Source organism: Podarcis filfolensis (genome assembly GCF_964270895.1).
Source record: "Podarcis filfolensis genome assembly, chromosome: 13".
Taxonomy (NCBI): domain Eukaryota; kingdom Metazoa; phylum Chordata; class Lepidosauria; order Squamata; family Lacertidae; genus Podarcis; species Podarcis filfolensis.
The window spans coordinates 28,532,497-28,553,641 of NC_139615.1; the positions used below are offsets into that span (position 1 = coordinate 28,532,497).

General features: G+C 47.9%; 1 protein-coding gene and 1 long non-coding RNA gene across 5 annotated transcripts in view; one reads left to right on the forward strand and one right to left on the reverse strand.

The window, feature by feature from the left end:
- Positions 1 to 19,437, forward strand: part of RARA (retinoic acid receptor alpha) — a 188,310-nt gene extending 168,873 nt beyond the window's left edge. For all 4 annotated transcript variants that reach the window (XM_083583147.1, XM_083583146.1, XM_083583145.1 and 1 more), the window contains 7 exons: positions 2,072 to 2,220; positions 6,280 to 6,421; positions 11,343 to 11,503; positions 12,776 to 12,952; positions 14,465 to 14,669; positions 17,318 to 17,476; positions 18,337 to 19,437. In XM_083583147.1, coding sequence (XP_083439273.1) covers positions 2,072 to 2,220; positions 6,280 to 6,421; positions 11,343 to 11,503; positions 12,776 to 12,952; positions 14,465 to 14,669; positions 17,318 to 17,476; positions 18,337 to 18,551 — 1,208 coding nt within the window. In that variant the 3' untranslated portion in view covers positions 18,552 to 19,437. The remainder of the gene's footprint in view (positions 1 to 2,071; positions 2,221 to 6,279; positions 6,422 to 11,342; positions 11,504 to 12,775; positions 12,953 to 14,464; positions 14,670 to 17,317; positions 17,477 to 18,336) is intronic.
- Positions 19,438 to 21,145, reverse strand: LOC310748216. Its single transcript, XR_014541211.1, has 2 exons — positions 20,692 to 21,145; positions 19,438 to 20,661 (listed from the first exon to the last, which is right to left on the reverse strand). It is a non-coding gene; the product is annotated as an uncharacterized lncRNA (long non-coding RNA).

The window sequence follows — 21,145 nt, forward strand, 5'->3', positions numbered from 1 at the left end:
CCTCCTTAACTAATCCTGCAAGTTGGCCCCTCAGAATCTTGGCTTCCCATCCCATTTGCTGTAACCCATCTCAGACCCCTGCTTCCTTCTCTCAGATGGGAATAATATCCAGGCTTTTAGCTGCATCCTGTTACAACCAGCCTAGACCTGCTTCCTTCTGCATCGGTGGCTAGAAGTCCAGATTCCCAGGCTTTTCTTCCTCTAGGGATCATCCGTAGGATATATTGCATTTTAAATGTCTTCTAAAAACCCTTTTCTACCTTCCGTCACACTTCTGCACCATTTCTAACCAGCACCGAAGGTCTTGTTTGTCGCAACTGCGTTATCTCTCCCCACCCACAGAGAAATGTGACATACTTTATAGGGGATTCCCTGCCTCATATCACAGACACAAGATTGCACTCTTGTAGTCAGTGTTAATTAACTTGGAGCAACCACGCAACAACTATTCACACCCCTTTTGCCCTAGAAGAACCCCGGTTATTTTGCTAAACTCCGTTGATAAGCAGATATGCACTCTGTGAAAGCACAGAGCCACTTTGGTCTGTACAGTAACACTGTGTGTGTGTGTGTGTGTGTGTGTGTGTGTGTGTGTGTGTGTGTGTTTCTGGCATTAAATTGCAGGCTTTGTTGTTGTTGTTTTTAAGACAAGTGTCCAGATTGTTTTATCGTCCTTCCCGAAAGCAAACCCCTTCCCTTCCGGATCCAGGAATCCAGCAGCGTCAAGTCACTACTGCGCTGCCTCCCTTTCCCCCTCCCCACCACCCCGCCCTGTTCTGTTGAGCTGCTGTGCCAAGCATGTAAAGCTCCTGGGATTGGCTGTGTCTGGCTCAATCCCACATCTTATTTCTCTGGCCTGAAAATGTCAAATCGCATATCGCTGCGGTGCCATCCCACCCTTGCAGAGAGCTTGCTGGAGGCGGCTTCCGAAGCTTCCAGGCCTTCGGGCATCCCTGTTTGGGGTTACTCTTCCCTACTGGGCTGTCCTGTTCCCACTTCTCAGTGTTTCTCTGGGAGGGTATCTTACGTAAAGGCTTTGCGGTTTCAGAATCTGCCTGCTAAAATATGAGCAGCTGAGCAGCATCCCTCCAGGACAGAGCGCTGGGGCAGCTCAGGCTCCAATCCTGCTGTTGAAACCACAGAATGGTTTTCCCAGGAGGCCAGCTGACATTTGTACAGTGGTACCTCAGGTTAAGAACTTTATTCATTCCGGAGGTCTGTTCTTAACCTGAAACTGTTCTTAACCTGAAGCATCACTTTAGCTAATGGGGCCTCCCACTGCCACCGTGCCGCCACAGCACGATTTCTGTTCTCATCCTGAAGCGAAGTTCTTAACCTGAGGTACTATTTCTGGGTTAGCGAAGTCTGTAACCTGAAGCGTCTGTAACCTGAAGCGTATGTAACCCGAGGCACCACTGTACTGGGATTTGCCTCTGATTAGCAGCCATTGCATGATCTGCGGGGGGCCCACTCCACCCCAGATTTCTAAGTTCAGTCAAGACAAAACCCCAAATTCAGTGCAAAGGATACGAATTGATGACCAAACAGCAATTGTTTTAGAATGTAATCTTCTTCACATCCTGCATTAGTATCCCTGCAGAGAATTTGGAAGGTTTTTTTCCCCCTTTTTCTTTAGGGCAGTTAATAGTAGGCAGAACCAAGTAAGGTATTTTTGTGCGCAAATGTCTCAAGAGCACATGCCCATGCTCCTTCCTTGTCTTGCGTCTATTTCCCATCACGGATCAAATGTGTGAATGGACCATGTCACAGATCAAACACCATGGTTACAGTTTTCATTTCTCCTCACATCACCTTACATGCAATGTTTTTTCTGTTGAAACGGTTCACACATTCAGCTCCAGCCAAGCATTCAGTCCTCAAACATAGGGAAGAGAAGTGATGTATGAACACAAGGCCCATAAGTGGCATTATGAAAGTGAATTGGTCGGGTGATTTCATCATGTAGGTTTCAGGCAGACTCCCCACCCCTCACCCCAAATGCAGCCTCTTCTGTTTGCATATTTAGGCCCTGAGAAGCTCACCTGATTTCTCTTTCTCTTTTTTTTTGCAGCCATTGAAACGCAGAGTACCAGCTCGGAAGAGATTGTGCCCAGCCCCCCTTCACCGCCCCCACTGCCCCGAATCTACAAGCCCTGCTTTGTGTGCCAGGATAAGTCTTCTGGCTATCACTATGGGGTCAGCGCCTGTGAAGGATGCAAGGTGAGAACGGAAAGGGCAGCTGGGAAAGGAGGAGACCTACTCTGCAGGGGAAAGACATGGGGGGGTGGGATGCCAATTGGTTGGGTGTGCGAGTTGCAGTACATTTTTTTAGCTGCCGAGACAGACCACAGGCAATTACAAAAGAGGAGCCATGAACATGGAACTCTTGAGAGAGGTACTGCAATGTAGTGGGGACGATAAAAAGTGAAGCACACCACGCCTTCACTCCTTCTGGCTGGCATGTTTTCCCCCGCACACAGGCCTTGTTGCTAGGCCCCATTGAAAGTCACACAAACACCCTGTTTCCCTGTTGCTACCACCTGCTCCCCAGCTATTAGGGCCGGTACTGCGATGCCATGTCCCAAAATAATCTGAGGCCACTAAGTTTTGATTTTGCCCCTATCCCATGGGTATAGGGGGACAGAGCAGTGTTCACGCAGAGCTTAGAAGCCAATCTCTCAACTCTTCCATGCTAGGAGGTATTATTATCACTATCGTTGTCATTGCTAATATTATTATTGTTAGAATTTATTACCCGCTCCTCAACCTAAGGTCCCAGGGTGGCTTACAATTTTAAAAGCCTCATTGATATTAAAGCACAATATTACAAATAGTGCAAGACAACTTAAAATTACAAAAAACAACAAGCTGAGTCCTGAAAATAATACAGAAGTATCAAGAGGCATGTCTTCAGCAGTGGAGATTTCTGGGCACCAGGTTGACAACCACAGTTTAAAAACCTCTGCCTTATTCCATAGCTAAGGCCATTTCCACTGTGTGCGTTTTTCCTTCTTGCAGACTGAGACAAGCAAATTGTTGTAAGACCAACAGTCCAGCAATGTAGTTGAGGTTATAGGATTGTAGTGTTGGAAGGGATCCCCAGGGTCATCTAGTCGGGATTCAGGCCTCATCATGGGACTGAAACTGCCTTGGTCGCACTGGTTGATGATCTCCGGGGGGCTAGGGACAAAGGTGAGAGCTGTTTCCTAGTTCTGCTGGATCTCTCAGCGGCGTTTGATACCATCAACCATAACATCCTTCTGGACCGTCTTGAGGGGCTGGGAGCTGGGGGCACTGTCATACAGTGGTTCCGCTCCTTCCTCTTGGGCCGTGTTCAGAAAGTGGTGGGGGGGGGGATGAGTGTTCAGACCCCTGGGCTCTCACTGGTGGGGTGCCTCAGGGTTCTGTCCTCTCCCCCATGCTTTTCAACATTTACATGCAGCCGCTGGGAGAGATCATCAGGAGGTTTGGGCTGGGCGTTCATCAGTATGCGGATGATACCCAGCTCTACCTCTCTTTTAAATCAGAACCAGTGAAGGCAGTGAAGGTCCTGTGTGAGTGTCTGGAGGCGGTTGGAGGATGGATGGCGGCTAACAGATTGAGGTTGAATCCTGACAAGACAGAAGTACTGTTTTTGGGGGACAGGAGGCGGGCAGGTGTGGAGGATTCCCTGGTCCTGAATGGGGTAACTGTGCCCCTGAAGGACCAGGTGCGCAGCCTGGGAGTCATTTTGCACTCACAGCTGTCCATGGAGGCACAGGTAAAATCTGTGTCCAGGGCAGCTGTTTACCAGCTCCATCTGGTACGTAGGCTGAGACCCTATCTGCCTGCGGACTGTCTCGCCAGAGTGGTGTATGCTCTGGTTATCTCCCGCTTGGACTACTGCAATGCGCTCTACGTGGGGCTACCTTTGAAGGTGACTCGGAAACTACAACTAATCCAGAATGCGGTAGCTAGACTGGTGACTGGGGGCGGCCGCCGAGACCATATAACACCGGTCTTGAAAGACCTACATTGGCTCCCAGTACGTTTCCGAGCACAATTCAAAGTGTTGGTGCTGACCTTTAAAGCCCTAAACGGCCTTGGTCCAGTATACCTGAAGGAGCGTCTCCACCCCCATCGTTCTGCCCGGACGCTGAGGTCCAGCGCCGAGGGCCTTCTGGCGGTTCCCTCACTGCGAGAAGCAAAGCTACAGGGAACCAGGCAGAGGGCCTTCTCGGTAGTGGCGCCCGCCCTGTGGAACGCCCTTCCAGCAGATGTCAAAGCGATAAACAACTACCTGACATTCAGAAGACATCTTAAGGCAGCCCTGTTCAGGGAAGTTTTTAACGTGTGATATTTTATTGTATTTTTGGTTTCTATGGAAGCCGCCCAGAGTGGCTGGGGAGGCCCAGCCAGATGGGCGGGGTATAAATAATAAATTATTATTATTATTATTATTATTATTATTATTATTATATAGTCCAACCCCCCCGGCAAATAGATAATTCCGTCGTTGTGCCTGTAGGGTTGCCATATTTTGAAGAGCAAAAAATAAAAATAAAAATAGAGGACACACTTGTCGACTTCTACTTTTAACGATGGAATCCTAGGATGACTTTCAGTTTACAAACCCATGAAAAAGAGGACATGTCCTGGAAAAAGGACCCTAATCATCGATAGTTCTGGTTCTTCTTGAAAGATGAGGATAGCTGGCGTGTATGTTTTAGTGTATTCACAAGAGTTGTGTTCACTCTTCTTTTTCAAAATTCCTGTTTATTCCTCTGTCTTTCTGCTAAGAGGATGAGCTCCAGTTGCTCTACCTGTGCACACACACACACATGCCCTCACTTGCACCGGGCTTGGCAGTGTGACCCTGTAGGACTGGCAGAGATCAGCCTGAGCGGGCAGGCGCTGTGCTATGTGCTCAGTCCCCAGCAGCAAATCCCTTCCCTCTGGCTCATTAACACGAGGCCCTTTGTGCCTCTGGTAGCCTGGAAGAAAGGCCTTTCTCCTTCCCCGCCAGGAGTCTCCTAATCTCATTAGAGGGACGTGGCAATGTTGTCTTCGCTCCCCTCTGCCATTGAGTAGCCGGGCCTCTGCCATGGCCACCCCCAAAGCAATGGGCCTCAACTTCTGACTGCGTGCCTGTCCCAGTTGCTTGCAGGGTCGGCCCTTTTTGGGGGGGGGGGTTAGCACTTAAGAGAGCTGCTGACATTTGGTTCTCTTGAGAATATGCAACATCGGGCTGTTTATATTCTGAACGCCAGTGTAGTTTCAGAGAGGAGGCGGCAATCCTGAGAGTCTCGGGTTTCTAGCCCTCATGTGTAGAACAGTGTTTGCCCTTCCCTCTTACTCTTCCATCATTACTAAAGGCCTACATTCTCTGAAGCCCCAACTTATTGTTACATCAAATATATTCAATTTGCTTAGTTCTGAGAGTGTAAATCAGGCTTCCTGGATTTTTTTGAGGTGGGGGCAGCAGTAGTGCAAGGGTAGGCAAAGCCTTTTTTTGTAAGGCCCATCCCTGTGGATGTAGTTGCATATAATAGACACCAGAAGGCTTAGTTTGGTCAGAATCAAGTATACACTTCCAGAGTAAGTGCTGAATACATTACTTCTGGTAAATGAGCCACCATTAGCCTCTAGTCTAGAGGAACGTGAAAATATGTGTCCTGGGCTTTTTAGACTTGTCAACCCATGTGCTATCAGAAACCAAAGGGGCACATTGGTTGCCAGATGTGAAATATATTGGCATTATCTTCAGCTCTCCTACCCCTCTACTGTGCCCTGGGCAGCGCTTAACATTTTGACAGCAGAAAAGGAAGAGCCTCTGGGGCCCTCTAGAGGATGTTGGGACTGCAAGTCCCATCAGCCCCAGCCAGTGGTCAAGGATGATGGGAGTTGTAGTCAGTGGCATCTGAGGGGGCAGGGCTGCAGGTTTCCAAACCCTGCTGTAGTACTTTTTTTTATCATGCGCATTGTTTATTTATTTATTTACTCACTTGAAAGGATTTATACTCTGCTCTTAAGCCAGGACAGCTTGCTCCCAGAGCGTCCTTACAAATCAATAAGAATAACACAGCCCCTTCCTTCAGGCTTATGATATAAAAAGACAGGACATAGAAGCAGGGGGTGGGGTGGGGAAGGACACACACACACACACACCCCATCCGGTCTCACACGGCAGCTACATTGGCAGAGCCCACTCCAGTTGGGGGGCTGAAAGTGAGGGAAGGAAGGGTCTGTCTTGGTCTCATGCCTTGCTTTACCCCTCTTCTCTCCCCCCCCCCTTTACAGGGCTTTTTCCGCCGCAGCATCCAGAAGAACATGGTGTACACCTGTCACCGCGACAAGAACTGCATCATCAACAAAGTGACGCGGAACCGCTGTCAATACTGCCGCCTGCAGAAGTGCTTCGAAGTTGGCATGTCCAAGGAGTGTAAGTGGGGGAGGAAGGGAAGCTGTTATGCATCCTCTTAAAGCAGTGGTGGCCAAACTTGGCCTGCCAGCTGTTTTTAGACTACAATTCCCATCATCCCTGACCACTGGTCCTGTTAGCTAGGGATGATGGGAGCTGTAGTCCAAAGACAGCTGGAGGGCCAGGTTTGCCCACCACTGTCTTAAAGTAACAGGTCCTCACCCCCACCCCGAATGCCTTTCCACATTCGAAACTCACAGGGGCCGTTGAGCAAAGTCAATGATCCTGATTCGAATCTCCACAAAGGCTGTTGGCCACCCTTGTAGGCCAATCCACAAGCTGTGTCTCCCTTAAGAACAGCAGAGCATTTTCAAATCGTAATTCAAACCAGAGTGCTGCAGAGAGTCCCCTGTGAGGTTGAAAGGTGAGGGCTAAAGTAGTCCTGGAAATACTTTGGAGGAAGAAGAGGAAAGAGAAGACCTGATATGGAACAGAGAATGTAACAGGGGCCATCGGCATATTCACTTGCAGCGGGAGAGCAAAAAGAAAAGAAAAGAAAGGTAAGGGAGATTAGAGAGCCAAGAGAAGTTCATTTTCAAAAGTCAGATTTCTAGTCCTCAGGATTATGGAGGTACGTTTCAAAGTTTGTGGTTGTGTTGGCGAAAACTTCTAGGGGTTAGCAAAGAGATGGTTGTACCCAATGCTAGTTGTACTCAGAGAAGACTCAATCGAAATCGGTGACTCCAAGTTAGTCATGTCCCTTAACTTTAAGGGGCCTGTTCTGAGCAGAGTTTGCTTTGGCTGCAACCCAGAATGTCTGGGCCGTGCATGATCGCTAGGCCTTCCTTGAGGTTTCAAGGCATGGTTATGGCTTCCCTGCCAATGCACTCTCTACTTCCCACTCGGCTGTATCCTTCCTCCCGCACAACATCTCTTGTGGGAATAATAATAATGCAGTGTTTGCATTTTTAAAATAAATCAATCATCAAATTGACCAGTGCAAATATAGGATGTTGCAGTTGTGTGGATACGTAGGACATAATGTCCAGTTTCACATATTTTGGGGGGAAAGGGGAAGGGTTCCCCGTTCTTGCTGGTTCTTGGAGGGGGGGAAGCTTACCTCTCCTGCCCAACATGACTGTCCTTGCCCTCCTCCAGCCTCCCCCAAAACAGCTGCCATTGAGATGGAGGGATTTTTCCAGCTTTCACCCCAAAGAGATGGTGCGTGGAGCTCGCCCCTCTGCTTTGTGCTAATTTTGAGGGTGTTTCCCCGGCAACCGGTGATTGATGATGTCAGAGATAAATGACGCAGACAGGGCCCTCCTGGCGTCTGCAGTGCCTAGTTGTCATGGCTCCCGACTGTAATGGGGGCGGGGGCGGAGGGAACCCCACTTCGCCATGACAACTCCAAGGGTGAGATTAATAAACCCTTGGGCTGGGGAAATAGCAGATTGATCCAGTCGAAAGGGAGGGCTGGATGGGTGGGGAATCGGTGGTTGATCTGGGACATTGGCGGTCCTGCCCTCCCCAACCCCTTTTGCCTTTTAGGTGAGAAACAGGATAATGAAGAAATAGGGCAATCAGGAAGGGGTGGGGTGGGGCAGGCATTATTCTGGCCTAGTCCCGGCCTTGCTCTCCACCCATTTTTGCTGAGTAGCAATATATAATCCTGGAGTCCCTTTTTAATGACCACAGTCCATCTGTCGGCCCTGAAGATGTTCTAAGGGAGAGAAAGATGACTTTGCTGACCAAATAATAGCTAGCGGGAGGACGACTCTCGTTGAATTCAGGTACAGAGCTAAGGCAGGGCAGGAACCAATGTCTTCCTGAGATGTAGAGCCACTCTTTTTTCCAGGGAGGAAGGGAATTCAAGTACAAACCAAACTGAAATGTTTGTTAGGGAGCGGGCGCAGAAAATGAGGAATGCGGGGGCACCTTTCCCAAATCTGCTTTTAAGATGTGCCAACAACACACACACACACACACACACACACACACACACACACACACACACACTTCTCCTTGTGCCAGCTGCTTTTTCTCCCCCCAGCCCCTATGTGATGATGGATGCAGTATTTCCCCCCCGCCCCAACTGCTTGTCTGGACTGCGCTTTATTGAATTTGCCAAGCAGACATGACTGATTTCCGAATTATCCCCCTCCCTCCCGCCCCCACCTCCTCCCTCAGGCAGGGCGGTGAAATGTACCAGCCCACTGTGAGCGAAAGACTCATCTGGCGTTGCCACCACCTCACGATTTGTATTTATTTTATTAATATATAGATATAAGTGTGTGTATGTTTTTAAGGAAATATTAAACCCCAAAAGGGTACACACCAACCATGCATTCCCACATGACTTCCTCCAGGAATTATCCTACTTTGGAGTCCTGTGCAAGGATATAATACCACAAGAGAGACCAAAAAAAAAAAAAAAAAAATACACAAAGCTTTGTGCTTGCCTCGATAAATCCCTTCCACGCAGAGGCAACGCCACAAATCTGATGCATGTGGCCACGTCTTGTTTAGCAGCCCCTGGGTCTTAGTTCTGTAATTTGCGAACAGTTTTTTGTTCTATGTAGGTTAATTAAATTAGTTAAGAGGCTCTGGTTTGACTTTCTTTTGTCTGCTTGAATTTCTAGCCCCTTCTCATGTTTAGGGTTCCTGGCAGGTTAGAGAGAGAGAGAGAGCTGCTCACGGGAAGACATGTAGGAAACAACCCATTTCAGATACCTTGGCACAACATAACAAACGTTTAGAGCTCCGCTCCCTTTGCTAGCTTTCTCTCCCGCCCCCCAATGTGCCAATAAACAGCTTGTGCAGAGAAGGTTGTGAACACTTCCTTAAGAGATTTGGGCGTTGGCAAGTTTCCAGTGGAAGAGAATTCCACGCTTAGTTTGCTGAGTGGATGGTCCTCATGAGGACGAAGCCCCTGGTAGGTCTTTGGGATCACTAATGTAGGGGAGGAAGACATTTCAGGAACTAATGGCTGAAAGTGGAGCAGGTCAAACAAGGCACAGGTTAGGATGGCAGCTAGCTTAGGTCTGGAGGGTTGCCTGTTCTCCCTTCCCTTGATGGGGTTGCACTCCCCCTGAAGGAAAATGCTTGCAATCTCATGTTTGCCTGGACCCTTCTTTTCTGATGGGTAGATAGATTTTTGTGTGCGCATGCGTACACATGTGCAGGGCCTTCTCAGTGGTGATTCTCAAGCTCTGGAATATGTGCCTCCAGAGCAGGCACCTCAAACTGTTTCAGCTGCTGGTTAAAGTTTCATGAAGAAGGCTCTTTCTTAATGGTGGCTGGTCATTTTTATACCGACACACTAAGCACGTCTCTCTCTCTCTTTTCACTTTGTTCTTTGATTACTATTTCTAAGCATCTATGTGATTTTTTTGGAAATGACTTTTAAAAACTGATGATTGAATGTGATCTCAGGTGCTGCTTTTTTTGGCACCAAGGGGGAAAAGGTATAGAAGTGTTGAACTAAACAAACAGACTGAGATTGGAAGTAAGAATATAATGGTTAAATATTTCTGGGAGCAAAGAAAACCGCACTTAGCTGGATAAATGCATAGTTTCTGTTGCTTCGGCTGCCAGTCATTGAGCTCTGGAAAGGACACACATGCATGTGGGTATGTGGGCCCACACACATGCTCCTTTGCACATATTGCATGCACACACATCCGTCATGAGGCCAGGTTGTGTTTTCCTAGCTTCCCAGGGGCATGAAAAGCTACCACATAGTGAACAAGCTTCCTTGTGGCATGTTGTGGCACCAAGTAAATGATTTGGTGAATGAATACATTCTGTTTGCATTCCAGGATTGACTAAGGTAGGATTGGGAATGGATCCAGTTTACTATAGGGGCAGGTAGGGGAGGTGTCTCCCTCCTCTCCTGCAACATCTAGTTGCCAACCAGTGTTAGAAACTCAGCTATATAAGCTAGGTGCCGAATGCCTCTTTAAACCAGGGTTACAGTCACCAAAATGGAATGTCCAGACAGCTCAAAAGTCGTATTTTTCAATACAACTTTTTGGTTCCTGAAATCCCATTCTGATTGTGCAGATAAAAGATCATGGGTAGAATTCTACAGGATGTGTTCAGCTAATGTGTTAAAACAGTCAAGATCCAAGGATCCCCAGGCATGGACCTCCAGATGGTGGAGGCGTCAGGCACCCTCCTGGCAGCCAGGCACCTTCACTTGGTCGCAACGAGTGGCCGATGGCCAGGTGCCAAATGCACCTGGCAAATTCCGAACGCTGTTGTGATCACTTTCTTGAGACTTCAGGAGCTATTCGATCTGCGGGCCCGCTTTCAGTTTGCACTCTCGCTCTCCAGTGTAACACACAGTGGCCTGGATTGGGAAGGCTGATCTGTCCGTGGAGCTAGGGCAGGGTGGACAGCCAGTAGAAGGATGCTGAGAGACGACAATCAGCCGAGGCGTTTTTGTTGTATTTGTGTGGCTTTGTTTCTTGGATGCCTCCCTTGCGGAGGTGGTGGGAGCACCCTTCATTTGTAGAAGGCCCCGGGTTCAATGGCCATCTGTCTTAGATGCTTTAGTTGAGATTCCTGCATTGCCATGGGTTGGGGGTCACTTCCAACTCTTTGATTCAATCCCTGGCACCCACAGGTAGGGCTGGGAATACCCCCTGCCTGCCTTAAATACTTGAGGTTGTGTTGACAGTAACTGAGCTCAATGGACCAGTGGTGTGACTCAGTATCGGGCATCTCCTTTGGTTTCCATTTAAGTGCATTTATTTTTATTTTTCCATTTATCGTTGTTGTTGTTGTTGTTATATAATGAATCACAAATAATGGCCATGGCCAAAGATGAGGAAGGGTGGGTTGGTTCTCCCTTTAGGGCTCTTCTTGATTTCTCACTCTCTCGGAAAGCGCCGGTCCTCACTTTTGCGATCCTCTCTTCTTTGCTTGCCTTCCTCTCCAGCCGTCCGGAACGACAGGAACAAGAAGAAGAAAGACGCCGCCAAGCAGGAATGTTCGGAGAGCTACATCATCACGCCTGAGGTGGAGGACCTCATAGAGAAAGTGCGCAAAGCCCACCAGGAGACCTTCCCTGCCCTCTGCCAGCTGGGCAAGTACACCACGGTGAGTGGCAGCCCGAGGGAGGCAGTGGGAGGGAAGGAGTGAGCTGGACGTGTTGATTGGTGCAGTTGGCGGGAAGGCGGGATCCACAGGCAGTCAGCTGGTATGGGGTGGGGAACCCCAGCTGGGGCTATAAGAGTTCTGCGCTTAGAATTGTAGCGTTGGAAAGGGTCTCATGTAGTCCAACCCCCTGCAGGATGGACCTGCCCAGTGTGGAGCTCAAACCCATGATCCTGAGATTAAGAGTCTCGTGCTCTACTGAGTGAGCTGGACAACTCCCTGAAATTCCGCTACAAAAACAAAAACTCTGCAACCTTGATCAGTTTTGCTAGTTGAGCACCATGGTCCTTGCTGGTTTGCTTTTCCATTGCTTTCCCTCTGAAACTGCCTTTTGCAGAGTCCAGACTAATTGTCCGTTCATTCCACATGGAGCAGCTCTTCAGAATCTGAGGCAGAAAAAAGGTCTTTCCACATCACTTCCTTTCCTTTAACCAGGGATGGAATCTGAGATATTTGCAATGGCCCATTCTGTCTTCTGCTAGCTGGACTATGCAGCCCCACTCTCCTTGCTTCTGAGCTTCCCCTGGGCCCTTGCCACATTACTTAGGCTCCTCTATCCAGCCACAAGGGCAAGGAACCTGCTTGTGTTGTTTTATAAATACATCCCGTCTTTTAGTTACAGTGCCTACGCAAGGCAGCTTCCAGCACTGCTCAGGTGAAAGCTGAGTCTCTCAAGAGGAGCTGCTTAGTTAGGCCAGCAGTTCAGAAAGATGGCGAGACACAAGTCCCAGCCCGATATGTGCAGATGTGGCACTCATGAAATGTTCGTTCTCATTTTTAACAGCTGTCCGTAGTTGGAAGATGTTACTTTTAAAGATAGTCCCCAAAATGACAGAGAAACACAAAAATATAATAAATTCTTCTCCTCACCTGTGCCTGGATTTTATGTTTTCATGCATTGTTGTCACTGTTTAGAGGTGTTTATTCTGTATATGTTACATTGGAATACTACTTGTTTCTTAAAATAAAAAGGTTTTTAAAGAAAAAAAATGTAAAACGTGATCAAGTCATGTACTTCACGGGAAGGCAAGGTGGCCAGACAGTGTAGCCAGAGAATCTATTTCTTCTTAATCTTCCAATTCAATTGGGGCGGGGGTGGGCTGGAATCCACACACCCCCTTTTTTGTCCCCACCTCTAATGCATTCAGCTCTCCCTCTTTTCCTCTCCGTCTTTTCATGCTGACTTTCTGGTCTCTTCTCCTCCCTGCTCCACAGAACAACAGTTCGGATCAGCGGGTCTCTCTCGACATCGACCTGTGGGACAAGTTCAGTGAGTTGTCCACAAAGTGTATCATCAAGACAGTCGAATTTGCCAAGCAGTTGCCAGGCTTCACCACACTCACCATCGCTGACCAGATCACGCTCCTGAAAGCCGCCTGTCTAGACATCCTGGTGAGTCCCACCCCTCCTTCCAACAGGGGCAAGTCATTGGAATCCTTGAACCTATAGGGCAGACATCTTCAGCCTCCTCAGAACCAAAGACCATGCGTTGGGGAACCCTTTTCTTTTTATCATTATGGTGGCCATGCTGCCATTGCTATCCACCCTAGATCATTCCATGGTCCAGTAGTGAATCCCCAACACATTAGTGCAATGTCTCCCAAAGTTGGGTCTTCAACTGTTGCTGGACCACAACTCCCATCACCCCTAGCTTAGCAGGACCAGTGGTCAGGGATGATGGGAATTGTAGTCCAAAAACAGCTAGAGACCCAAGTTAGGGAAACCCTGGACTAGTCGAAGCATCTATGCTATAGGGGGTAGAGGAGCCTGAGTACATGAGAATTGTGGAGTTGGAAGGGCTTTCAAGGGTCATTTAGTTCAACTGCTGCAATGTAGGAATCACAGCTGAAGAATCCTTGGCAGGTAAGCTATCCAGCCACTGCTTCAAAACCCCTCTGTAAGGAGAGTCCACAATCCATTCCACTCTTGGAACAGCTCTCACCAGCAAAAAGGTTTTTCCTAAAGTATAGCCAGAACCTCCTTTCTTGTACAGTCGTACCTTGGATCCTGAACAACTTGGTGAACAAAACTCAGATGTTTTGGCTCCCAAACACCACAAACCCGGAAGTGAGTGTTCCGGTTTGCGAACATTCTTTGGAACCTGAACGTTTGATGGGGCTTCCGTGGCTTCTGATTGGCTGCAGGAGTTTCCTGCAGCCAATCAGAAGCTGCACTTTGGTTTCTGAACATTCTGAAAGTCAAACGGACTTCTGGAACGGATTCCATTTGACTTCTGAGATATGATTGTACAGTGGTACCTTGGGTTAAGAACTTAATTTGTTCTGGAGGTCCAATCTTAACCTGAAACTGTTCTTAACTTGAGGTACCACTTTAGCTAATGGGGCCTCCCACTGCTGCCGCCACGCAATTTCTGTTCTCATCCTGAAGCAAAGTTCTTAACCCAAGGTACTACTTCCGGGTTAGCGGAGTCTGTAACCTGAAGCGTCTGTAACCCGAGGTACCACTGTAGTTTGAATTGATTGGTTTGGTTCCTCCTACCCTCTGAAGCAGCAGAAAACAAGCTTGCTCCATACTCTGGTTCTCATCTCTTAAAAAAAGCACACAAATGAACCCGTATCCACCACCTCATAGTAACCAATTACAGTGGTACCTCGGGTTACATACGCTTCAGGTTACATACGCTTCAGGTTACAGACTCCACTAACCCAGAAATAGTGCTTCAGGTTAAGAACTTTGCTTCAGGATGAGAACAGAAATCGTGCTCCAGCGGCGCGGCAGCAGCAGGAGGCCCCATTAACTAAAGTGGTGCTTCAGGATAAGAACGGACCTCTGGAACGAATTAAGTACGTAACCAGAGGTACCACTGTAATAGCATTGGGGAATGTGGAAGGCTTTGGGAGCCTCTGTGTGATGCATGCCCCTCTCCCGCATGCTCCTTCCTAGATCCTACGGATATGCACGCGCTACACCCCAGAGCAGGACACCATGACGTTCTCGGACGGCCTGACGCTCAACCGCACTCAGATGCACAACGCAGGCTTTGGGCCCCTCACAGACCTGGTCTTCGCCTTCGCCAACCAGCTGCTGCCACTCGAGATGGATGACGCCGAAACAGGGCTCCTCAGCGCTATCTGCCTCATATGCGGGGGTAAGCACCATTACTGGGACTGAGAGCAGGACCGATGTCCTCCATTCTCAGGGTTTGGTCAGTGGATGCATATAGTCATAATCATAGCTCTGCACTGTGTATGTAGAAGAAGAAGAAGAATTTGGATTTGATATCCCACTTTATCACTACCCTAAGGAGTCTCAAAGCGGCTAACATTCTCCTTTCCCTTCCTCCCCCACAACAAACACTCTGTGAGGTGAGTGGGGCTGAGAGACTTCAGAGAAGTGTGACTGGCCCAAGGTCACCCAGCAGCTGCATGTGGAGGAGCAGGGAATCGAACCCGGTTCCCCAGATTACGAGACTACCGCTCTTAACCACTACACCACACTGGCTCTCTCTGTATGTGTGTGTATTGTCCCTCAGACCCTGATAATCAGACAAAACTAAAGTTTTGCAAAACCACAGCTTCTTCACCTGGGCCCCTCCAGAGTTCCCTCAGAAGACACATGGATTGTTAAACCACTCATGAGATTTGTAGCTTTACGGGGGAAATAATGGTCTCAGCAGCCGTAACAAACTACATTTCCTTAAAGTGGCATGATGTTGCTTTAAACATTGAGTGCTGATGGGGCCTTGGGGAGGGAACAGGCCAGATTCTCCTAGAATGCAGATTTTAGGATTCTCCTTGCACTCAGAAGTGTTAAGTCCAGTTCCCCAGTGTTGGTTTCTTAAGTTGGTTTTTGTTGTTTCCCTTGGGCGAGTGTTCCCAGAAGTGAATATTTGTAGTGATGGAAGCAGTCCAAAACTGTTTGCTTGAAATGAGAATCGCTTAAGGAAGACCTAATAAAAAAGCCAGTTTATAACGGCCATTGGAATCCTGTAGCAAACATTTCCCTGAACCATTCCATCTAAATTTCTGTGGCTTTATCTCCCATCTTCCTTTAAAGCAAAACAAAGTAACTCCTTGGTACATAGACCAAACGTGTCAAGAGTTTGGTCTCGTTCTCTCCCGGATAAGCTATTTATTCATGTGCAGGGATTTTTGTTGAATTTTATTTTGACAAGAGAACACTCAAGTATGTAACTCCCTCATCATATTGCAGCCTGAAGTAGGGTTAAAAGACCAGGAAATCATTTGCCATTTGCAGCCCCTGAATGTTAAAGCTCTTAAACTTGAGACTCAGCCACGGGGCTTTGAGTCTCCCAAGGCAAAATTATATTCACATGAACAAGGATGGTTGTACGCCTGCCCTCCTCCACAGGGGGTCTATGAGTGATGTTATATTTATTTTAGAGCAAAGTATTTGGGTGCAACCCCCCCCCAAAAAAAAAGAACTCTAGAAACGCAGTCGGTCGGAACCATTGTTACTTTCTGAAGATGCTGAGAATTGAGACCCCCTGTGCCTTTGCACCAAAATACTGTTTCCAAGGTTCCTCTGAAGCAAGGGGAGGGGAAAGGGCCATAACAGGATCACTTGTTGCAGTGAGGTAGTTCTTGAGCCTTTCTTCACCCGATATTGTTCCTTTAGAAACATTTTTGTTGACTACGATCTGTGAATTATCGCAAACCCTTGCACGTCTTATATTTTGCCAGGGCTTTTTCAATAGGGGACATCCCTGTCCAACAGCACCATCTGGTGGCAGGAAGTTATTTTGGTGGGAGGCATGAAACTTTTTACTTACTTTTTTGAAAGCTTTTGATGAACGAGAGAAGATTTTTGCAAGGTTCAGCAGTGGGGAGGAGAGATGGTGTTGCCTTCATGCGCTATGAGGTTCAGAATATTTTCAAACACCAATGCTAATGACTGAAAGGTTAGAGGAAGCTTGTTCCCCACATTGGTGACAATGTTGTCATGGAACCCACATGCACCGACTTTTACTGTGTAGGGAAGAGTGCGAAAACCACATGCGCAGTTGCAATCTGTAGCTTTTAAGCATGCGCCAGTTGCACACCATGGCAATCTTGCTGTGTGCAGGCACTGGAAAGTCACAACTTTCGCTGGCAGATGCGCCTTTTGCAAAACAGAACTATGGTGCGATCATCACATGCAGCAAGCAACATGTGTGGTGGTTTTTTTGTGGGTGGTTTTTTTAGAAGTGATTTGGGTGTAGGAAACCCCACTGTGGCCCTCAAGTGTGAGATGTAACCCATACCCTAAGGCAAATTCATTTGTGGAGCCTGGGGCGTAGAACAAGAGAAGGACATTGAAAACAAAGGAAAACCGTGGTCTCAAAACGCAGCAGCATGTGTGAATTCTGTATTTGCATGATTCCATCCGCTAGAAATTTTCTAGGCTTGTCTGGAATGCAGTGGTTCCCACCTGCTCACAAATGGTCTCGTGATCATGGGGTGTGTGCTTCTTTTCCACAGGTGTGAAAGAAGAAACTGCAGCTGTGTAACTTCTGCCTGCTGTGCATCTTTTAAAAATGCAAAGCAATTGGGAGGGGGAGGGAATAATACCTCTCATAGTCTCAGAAGTGATTTTGGCCATGGGTGTGGGTGTGTATCCATGTATTGTGATGCATGCATCAATAAATACAACACAAATTCCCTGTTAGGTTCATAGACAATGGCTCTTACTAGGCACATTTTTCTCTTATTTTTTGTATTCTGAGTGTTGTGCAGATGTATTTTTTGCCTGTTGTTTTTCTAAATGCCTGCCCTGCCCTCCCCTCCCTCTGCCCAGATCGGCAAGACCTGGAGCAGCCGGACCGTGTGGACAAGTTGCAGGAGCCACTGCTGGAAGCCCTGAAAATCTACGTGAGGAAGAGGAGGCCTAGCAAGCCCCACATGTTCCCCAAGATGCTGATGAAGATCACGGACCTGAGAAGCATCAGCGCAAAGGGTGAGGGCGGGGCTCCGGGTTCTGCACAGGGAGTCTCTCTCTTCATTTTGAGATGCGCACTGGAGACTTGAAACGTGCCTAAAATGCCTAAAAACTCCCAAGCGTGAATGCAGCAGACAGGTATTCCAAAGCATCTGCTTGAGATTCCTTGCAGCTCCCTGACAGAGTGTGTGACCCGGGGGCAAAGCTTGGATTTGTTGCCAAGGATCATCCCATTATTGGGCTGCCCAGTGCAGGGCAAGGAGGGGAGGCTCAGCAAAGAGGTGGTGTGAGCTATGTTCTCCACCCACCCAGTCATGGACTGGCTGCTGGATACAGAGGAGGAGAGGGGAGGTACCAGCTGGGGAACCCCTAAGGTGAATCCCCAGCGCCAGGGGATTGGTGGTGGGATGACTGTGAGTAGCCAGAGGGAGAAGAGGGGTCAGACTGGGAGGAGGAGATGTTGGAAGCAGAAGAGGCAACAGGGTTTTGTGAGCAGGAAGAGACTGTGGCAGAGAGCTGGTTGGAGTCAGGTTGCTGAAGAAGCCCCTCCTGCAGGTACCCAGCTCCCCTTCTCCCAAACCATAAAGGTATGAAGAGAGCAGAGCAAAGACAGGCAAGGCGTCAGAATCTCAGATTGCTTGGGAAGGACGGGGGGGGGGGGGAGTCTTAGAGAGCTGTGGGAAGGCAGGCAACTTCAGTCCTCGCAACTGCCTCCCTGGGGCAAGGCCTACACAGAAGAGTTTCTATGCTCACTGGGCCTAGTCTGCTAAGCTGCTCTTTGAATAAAGAGTTAACTTCGCTGGCGCCTTGTGAGTTATTACTGACTTGGCACCTACCTCTGGCATTAAGTCGCCTGTCTGCCTCGCTCCCCCCTGCAGGTGCTGAAAGAGTGATCACGCTGAAGATGGAGATCCCTGGATCGATGCCGCCGCTGATCCAGGAGATGCTGGAGAACTCGGAAGGCATGGACACTTTGGGGGCCTCGGCGGGAGCCCCGTCGCGCATAGGAAGCCTCGCCCCCCCTCCGGGAAGCTGCAGCCCCAGCCTCTCCCCCAGTTCCAACAGAAGCAGTCCTGCCACACATTCGCCGTGACCGCAGCGGCCACCGGGACAAGCTGCTTGACCCCCACCCTCCCGGCTGCCTGCTGCACACTTTGGTCTTTTGCTCCTTGGGGCCTGCCTGGACAAACGTCTGAGGAGCAGGATTGGGGCAAGGGGGGGGGGAGCCATGGGACAGCAGGCCGCTGCAAGTGGTCTCTCCTCCCTCCCCCTCCACAGCACTGCGTGGGCTGCAGTTGGGCCCGAGGGGGGTGGGCTTACATGTACTGTTCCATGCCAGCACGCTACCCTTCGTTCAACGGTTCCAGCAAAACAGGGTTCCACTTTTGCAATGAAGACCCGCCCCCCTATTTGCGGGACATCCCCCCCCCCCTTGGAGAGGCACAGATCATCTGATCCAGGAAGATCTGGACTCTGCGGATAAAGATCAACGAGCCAATCTGAAGGACAGAAGCTCAAAATCTAGGAGCGAGACTTTACATACATATATATATCTATATATATATATATATTAAAAGAAAACCCAACTGATTACAGAAAAATTCACCTCCTATGTGGCACGCATCCCCTCCCCCCTCGACACACACACTCTCACCCTTCTCGTGCACACATTATACACCTTCACTAAGGAGTTGCCTGCTTCTTGTTGCAGTGAAAATGAAGTGGTGTTTTTTCTTTTCTTCCCGGTTGAGTTTGCATTTCAGATGTTTCAGGGGAAAGGGTGTAATGTTTTCTTGTTTTCTGTTTCCTGTTTTTTTATTTTATTGCTCCGTTTCCATCCTCGACTTGACCACCCAAAGTTAACCTTTCTCTCTTTACCCTGCCTTTCCCCACTCCTTGTCCACCCCACCCCCCACATGCCTAAAAAAAAAAACCGACACCAGCAAATAATTAAAAAAGAAAGAGAGAGAGAAGTAAAATTAGTTCTTCAGGGTTTTTCTTCTACACATAGAAAGGAGGAGGGAGAGAAGGATTCATTCATTTAAGAAAGAAGAAATATTATATATATAAAAATATATAAATATATATATAAATACATTTTAAAAGAAAACTTTGTAAAAGTTTGGAATTTGGAGGATTTCTAGGAGGAGGGTGTGGCAAAGAGAAAATCAGGGTGGTGGGACACAGATTCTCCTACTGGCTGGGTCACAATTTTCTTTTAAAATGCTAACCCGTCTTATCTAGCCACAGTTGAGCACTTTTAAAATCAGTGTGAGATAAAAGGTACTTAACTTTGGCTGGGTTTGTGTTGTTTGGCTATGGGCTTCTTCTATCAATGGACAGAATGTGTCTTCAAGAAGGCACTGAAAAGGTTTCTGGAGGGAGAACAAGACTGGGTTATGAATGCTGTGATAGAAGTTCTTTTGAGCAAAAGCCCTTGGGTGTCAAAAAACCCCAAACCCAGCATTGTGCACTGTTTCACGTTTTCACTAACCGAAAAGAACCACCTCAACAATAATCACCCCTTAAATATTAAGACTCCCTTTTATAAGAATGGTCACAAAGCGTTTTGTGAGGGGAAATATCTCTCAGTTCCTTGGGCTCTTTTCACTTTGTTCTTTCTTTTTTTTGCCTGCGCCGCCCCCCTTTTTTTTAAGGGCAGGAGGGATAAAAGCCAGTCGGGATTTTTAAAGAGCCAATTCTAGAGCCTTACACAATCCCAGTGAAAAGTGCGGGTCCTTTTCCCTCTACTTTTAAACCTGCTTTACCCTTGTGCTGTATCACAAACCACTTGCCATCACATCTGCGTAAAGGCAGGGTGGATGTTGGGCTGCTTTTCAAGAAGAGCAGCACTAATTCTGCCCTGCTAGGCCCAGGGTTAGCTCCCATTGGACTCAGTGGGATTTACTTTTAGTAGACACAGCATTGTACTGTAAGGCTGTTGTTCTAGATACCTGGAATCGAGCCCCATTGGGCTCAGTCACACTTATTTCTGAGTAGATGTGTATAGGACAGCTATCTAAAAGAACAGATGACCTGCTGCTTAGAATTAAGTCCTACTGGGTTGAGCTGGACTTGAACCCAGGTCACCGGGTACAGAATGGCAGCCCTCAGACCTTTGGGGTTTGTAGAACTAGTTCCAAGCTGCTTTGGATCCTGGCCAAGAAGTTTAAGACGAACGGCAAGGAAAACTCCCAATTTATCTATAGATTCAAAACACAAATCGCCACCACACTTAAGAGGAAAGAAAAATGTGACTGGCTCCATGTACTGGGGTAAGGATGAGGGATTTGGATGCGGGATCAGAGAAGGGCCCACACACAAAATTATTATTGATTTTTGTGTCTTTGAATCTACAAACATAAACAAAATTGGGGTGAAGGTTGAAGCAAGAAAACACACACCCCAGTGCTCCTTCCTCAGTTCAAAGGACATGTGCTGCACACCTCTCAGATATGTATATAAAGCTGTTATTTAAGATAAAAAAAAGATACCTGTGAGCTTCAATCCTCCCAAAATTTCTGCATTTGGTTGGGGGGCAGTGGTAAGTGTGAGAAAGAAACCGAATTATTTTGCTTATTTATTTAAACAGATAGCTGTTTTCTGAAAGTCAATTAAGTAATGCTCAGCCAATGCTTAAATGGCCTTTTTTATAATAAAAAAGTGGGGGTTAGCTAAGGCTGTCAA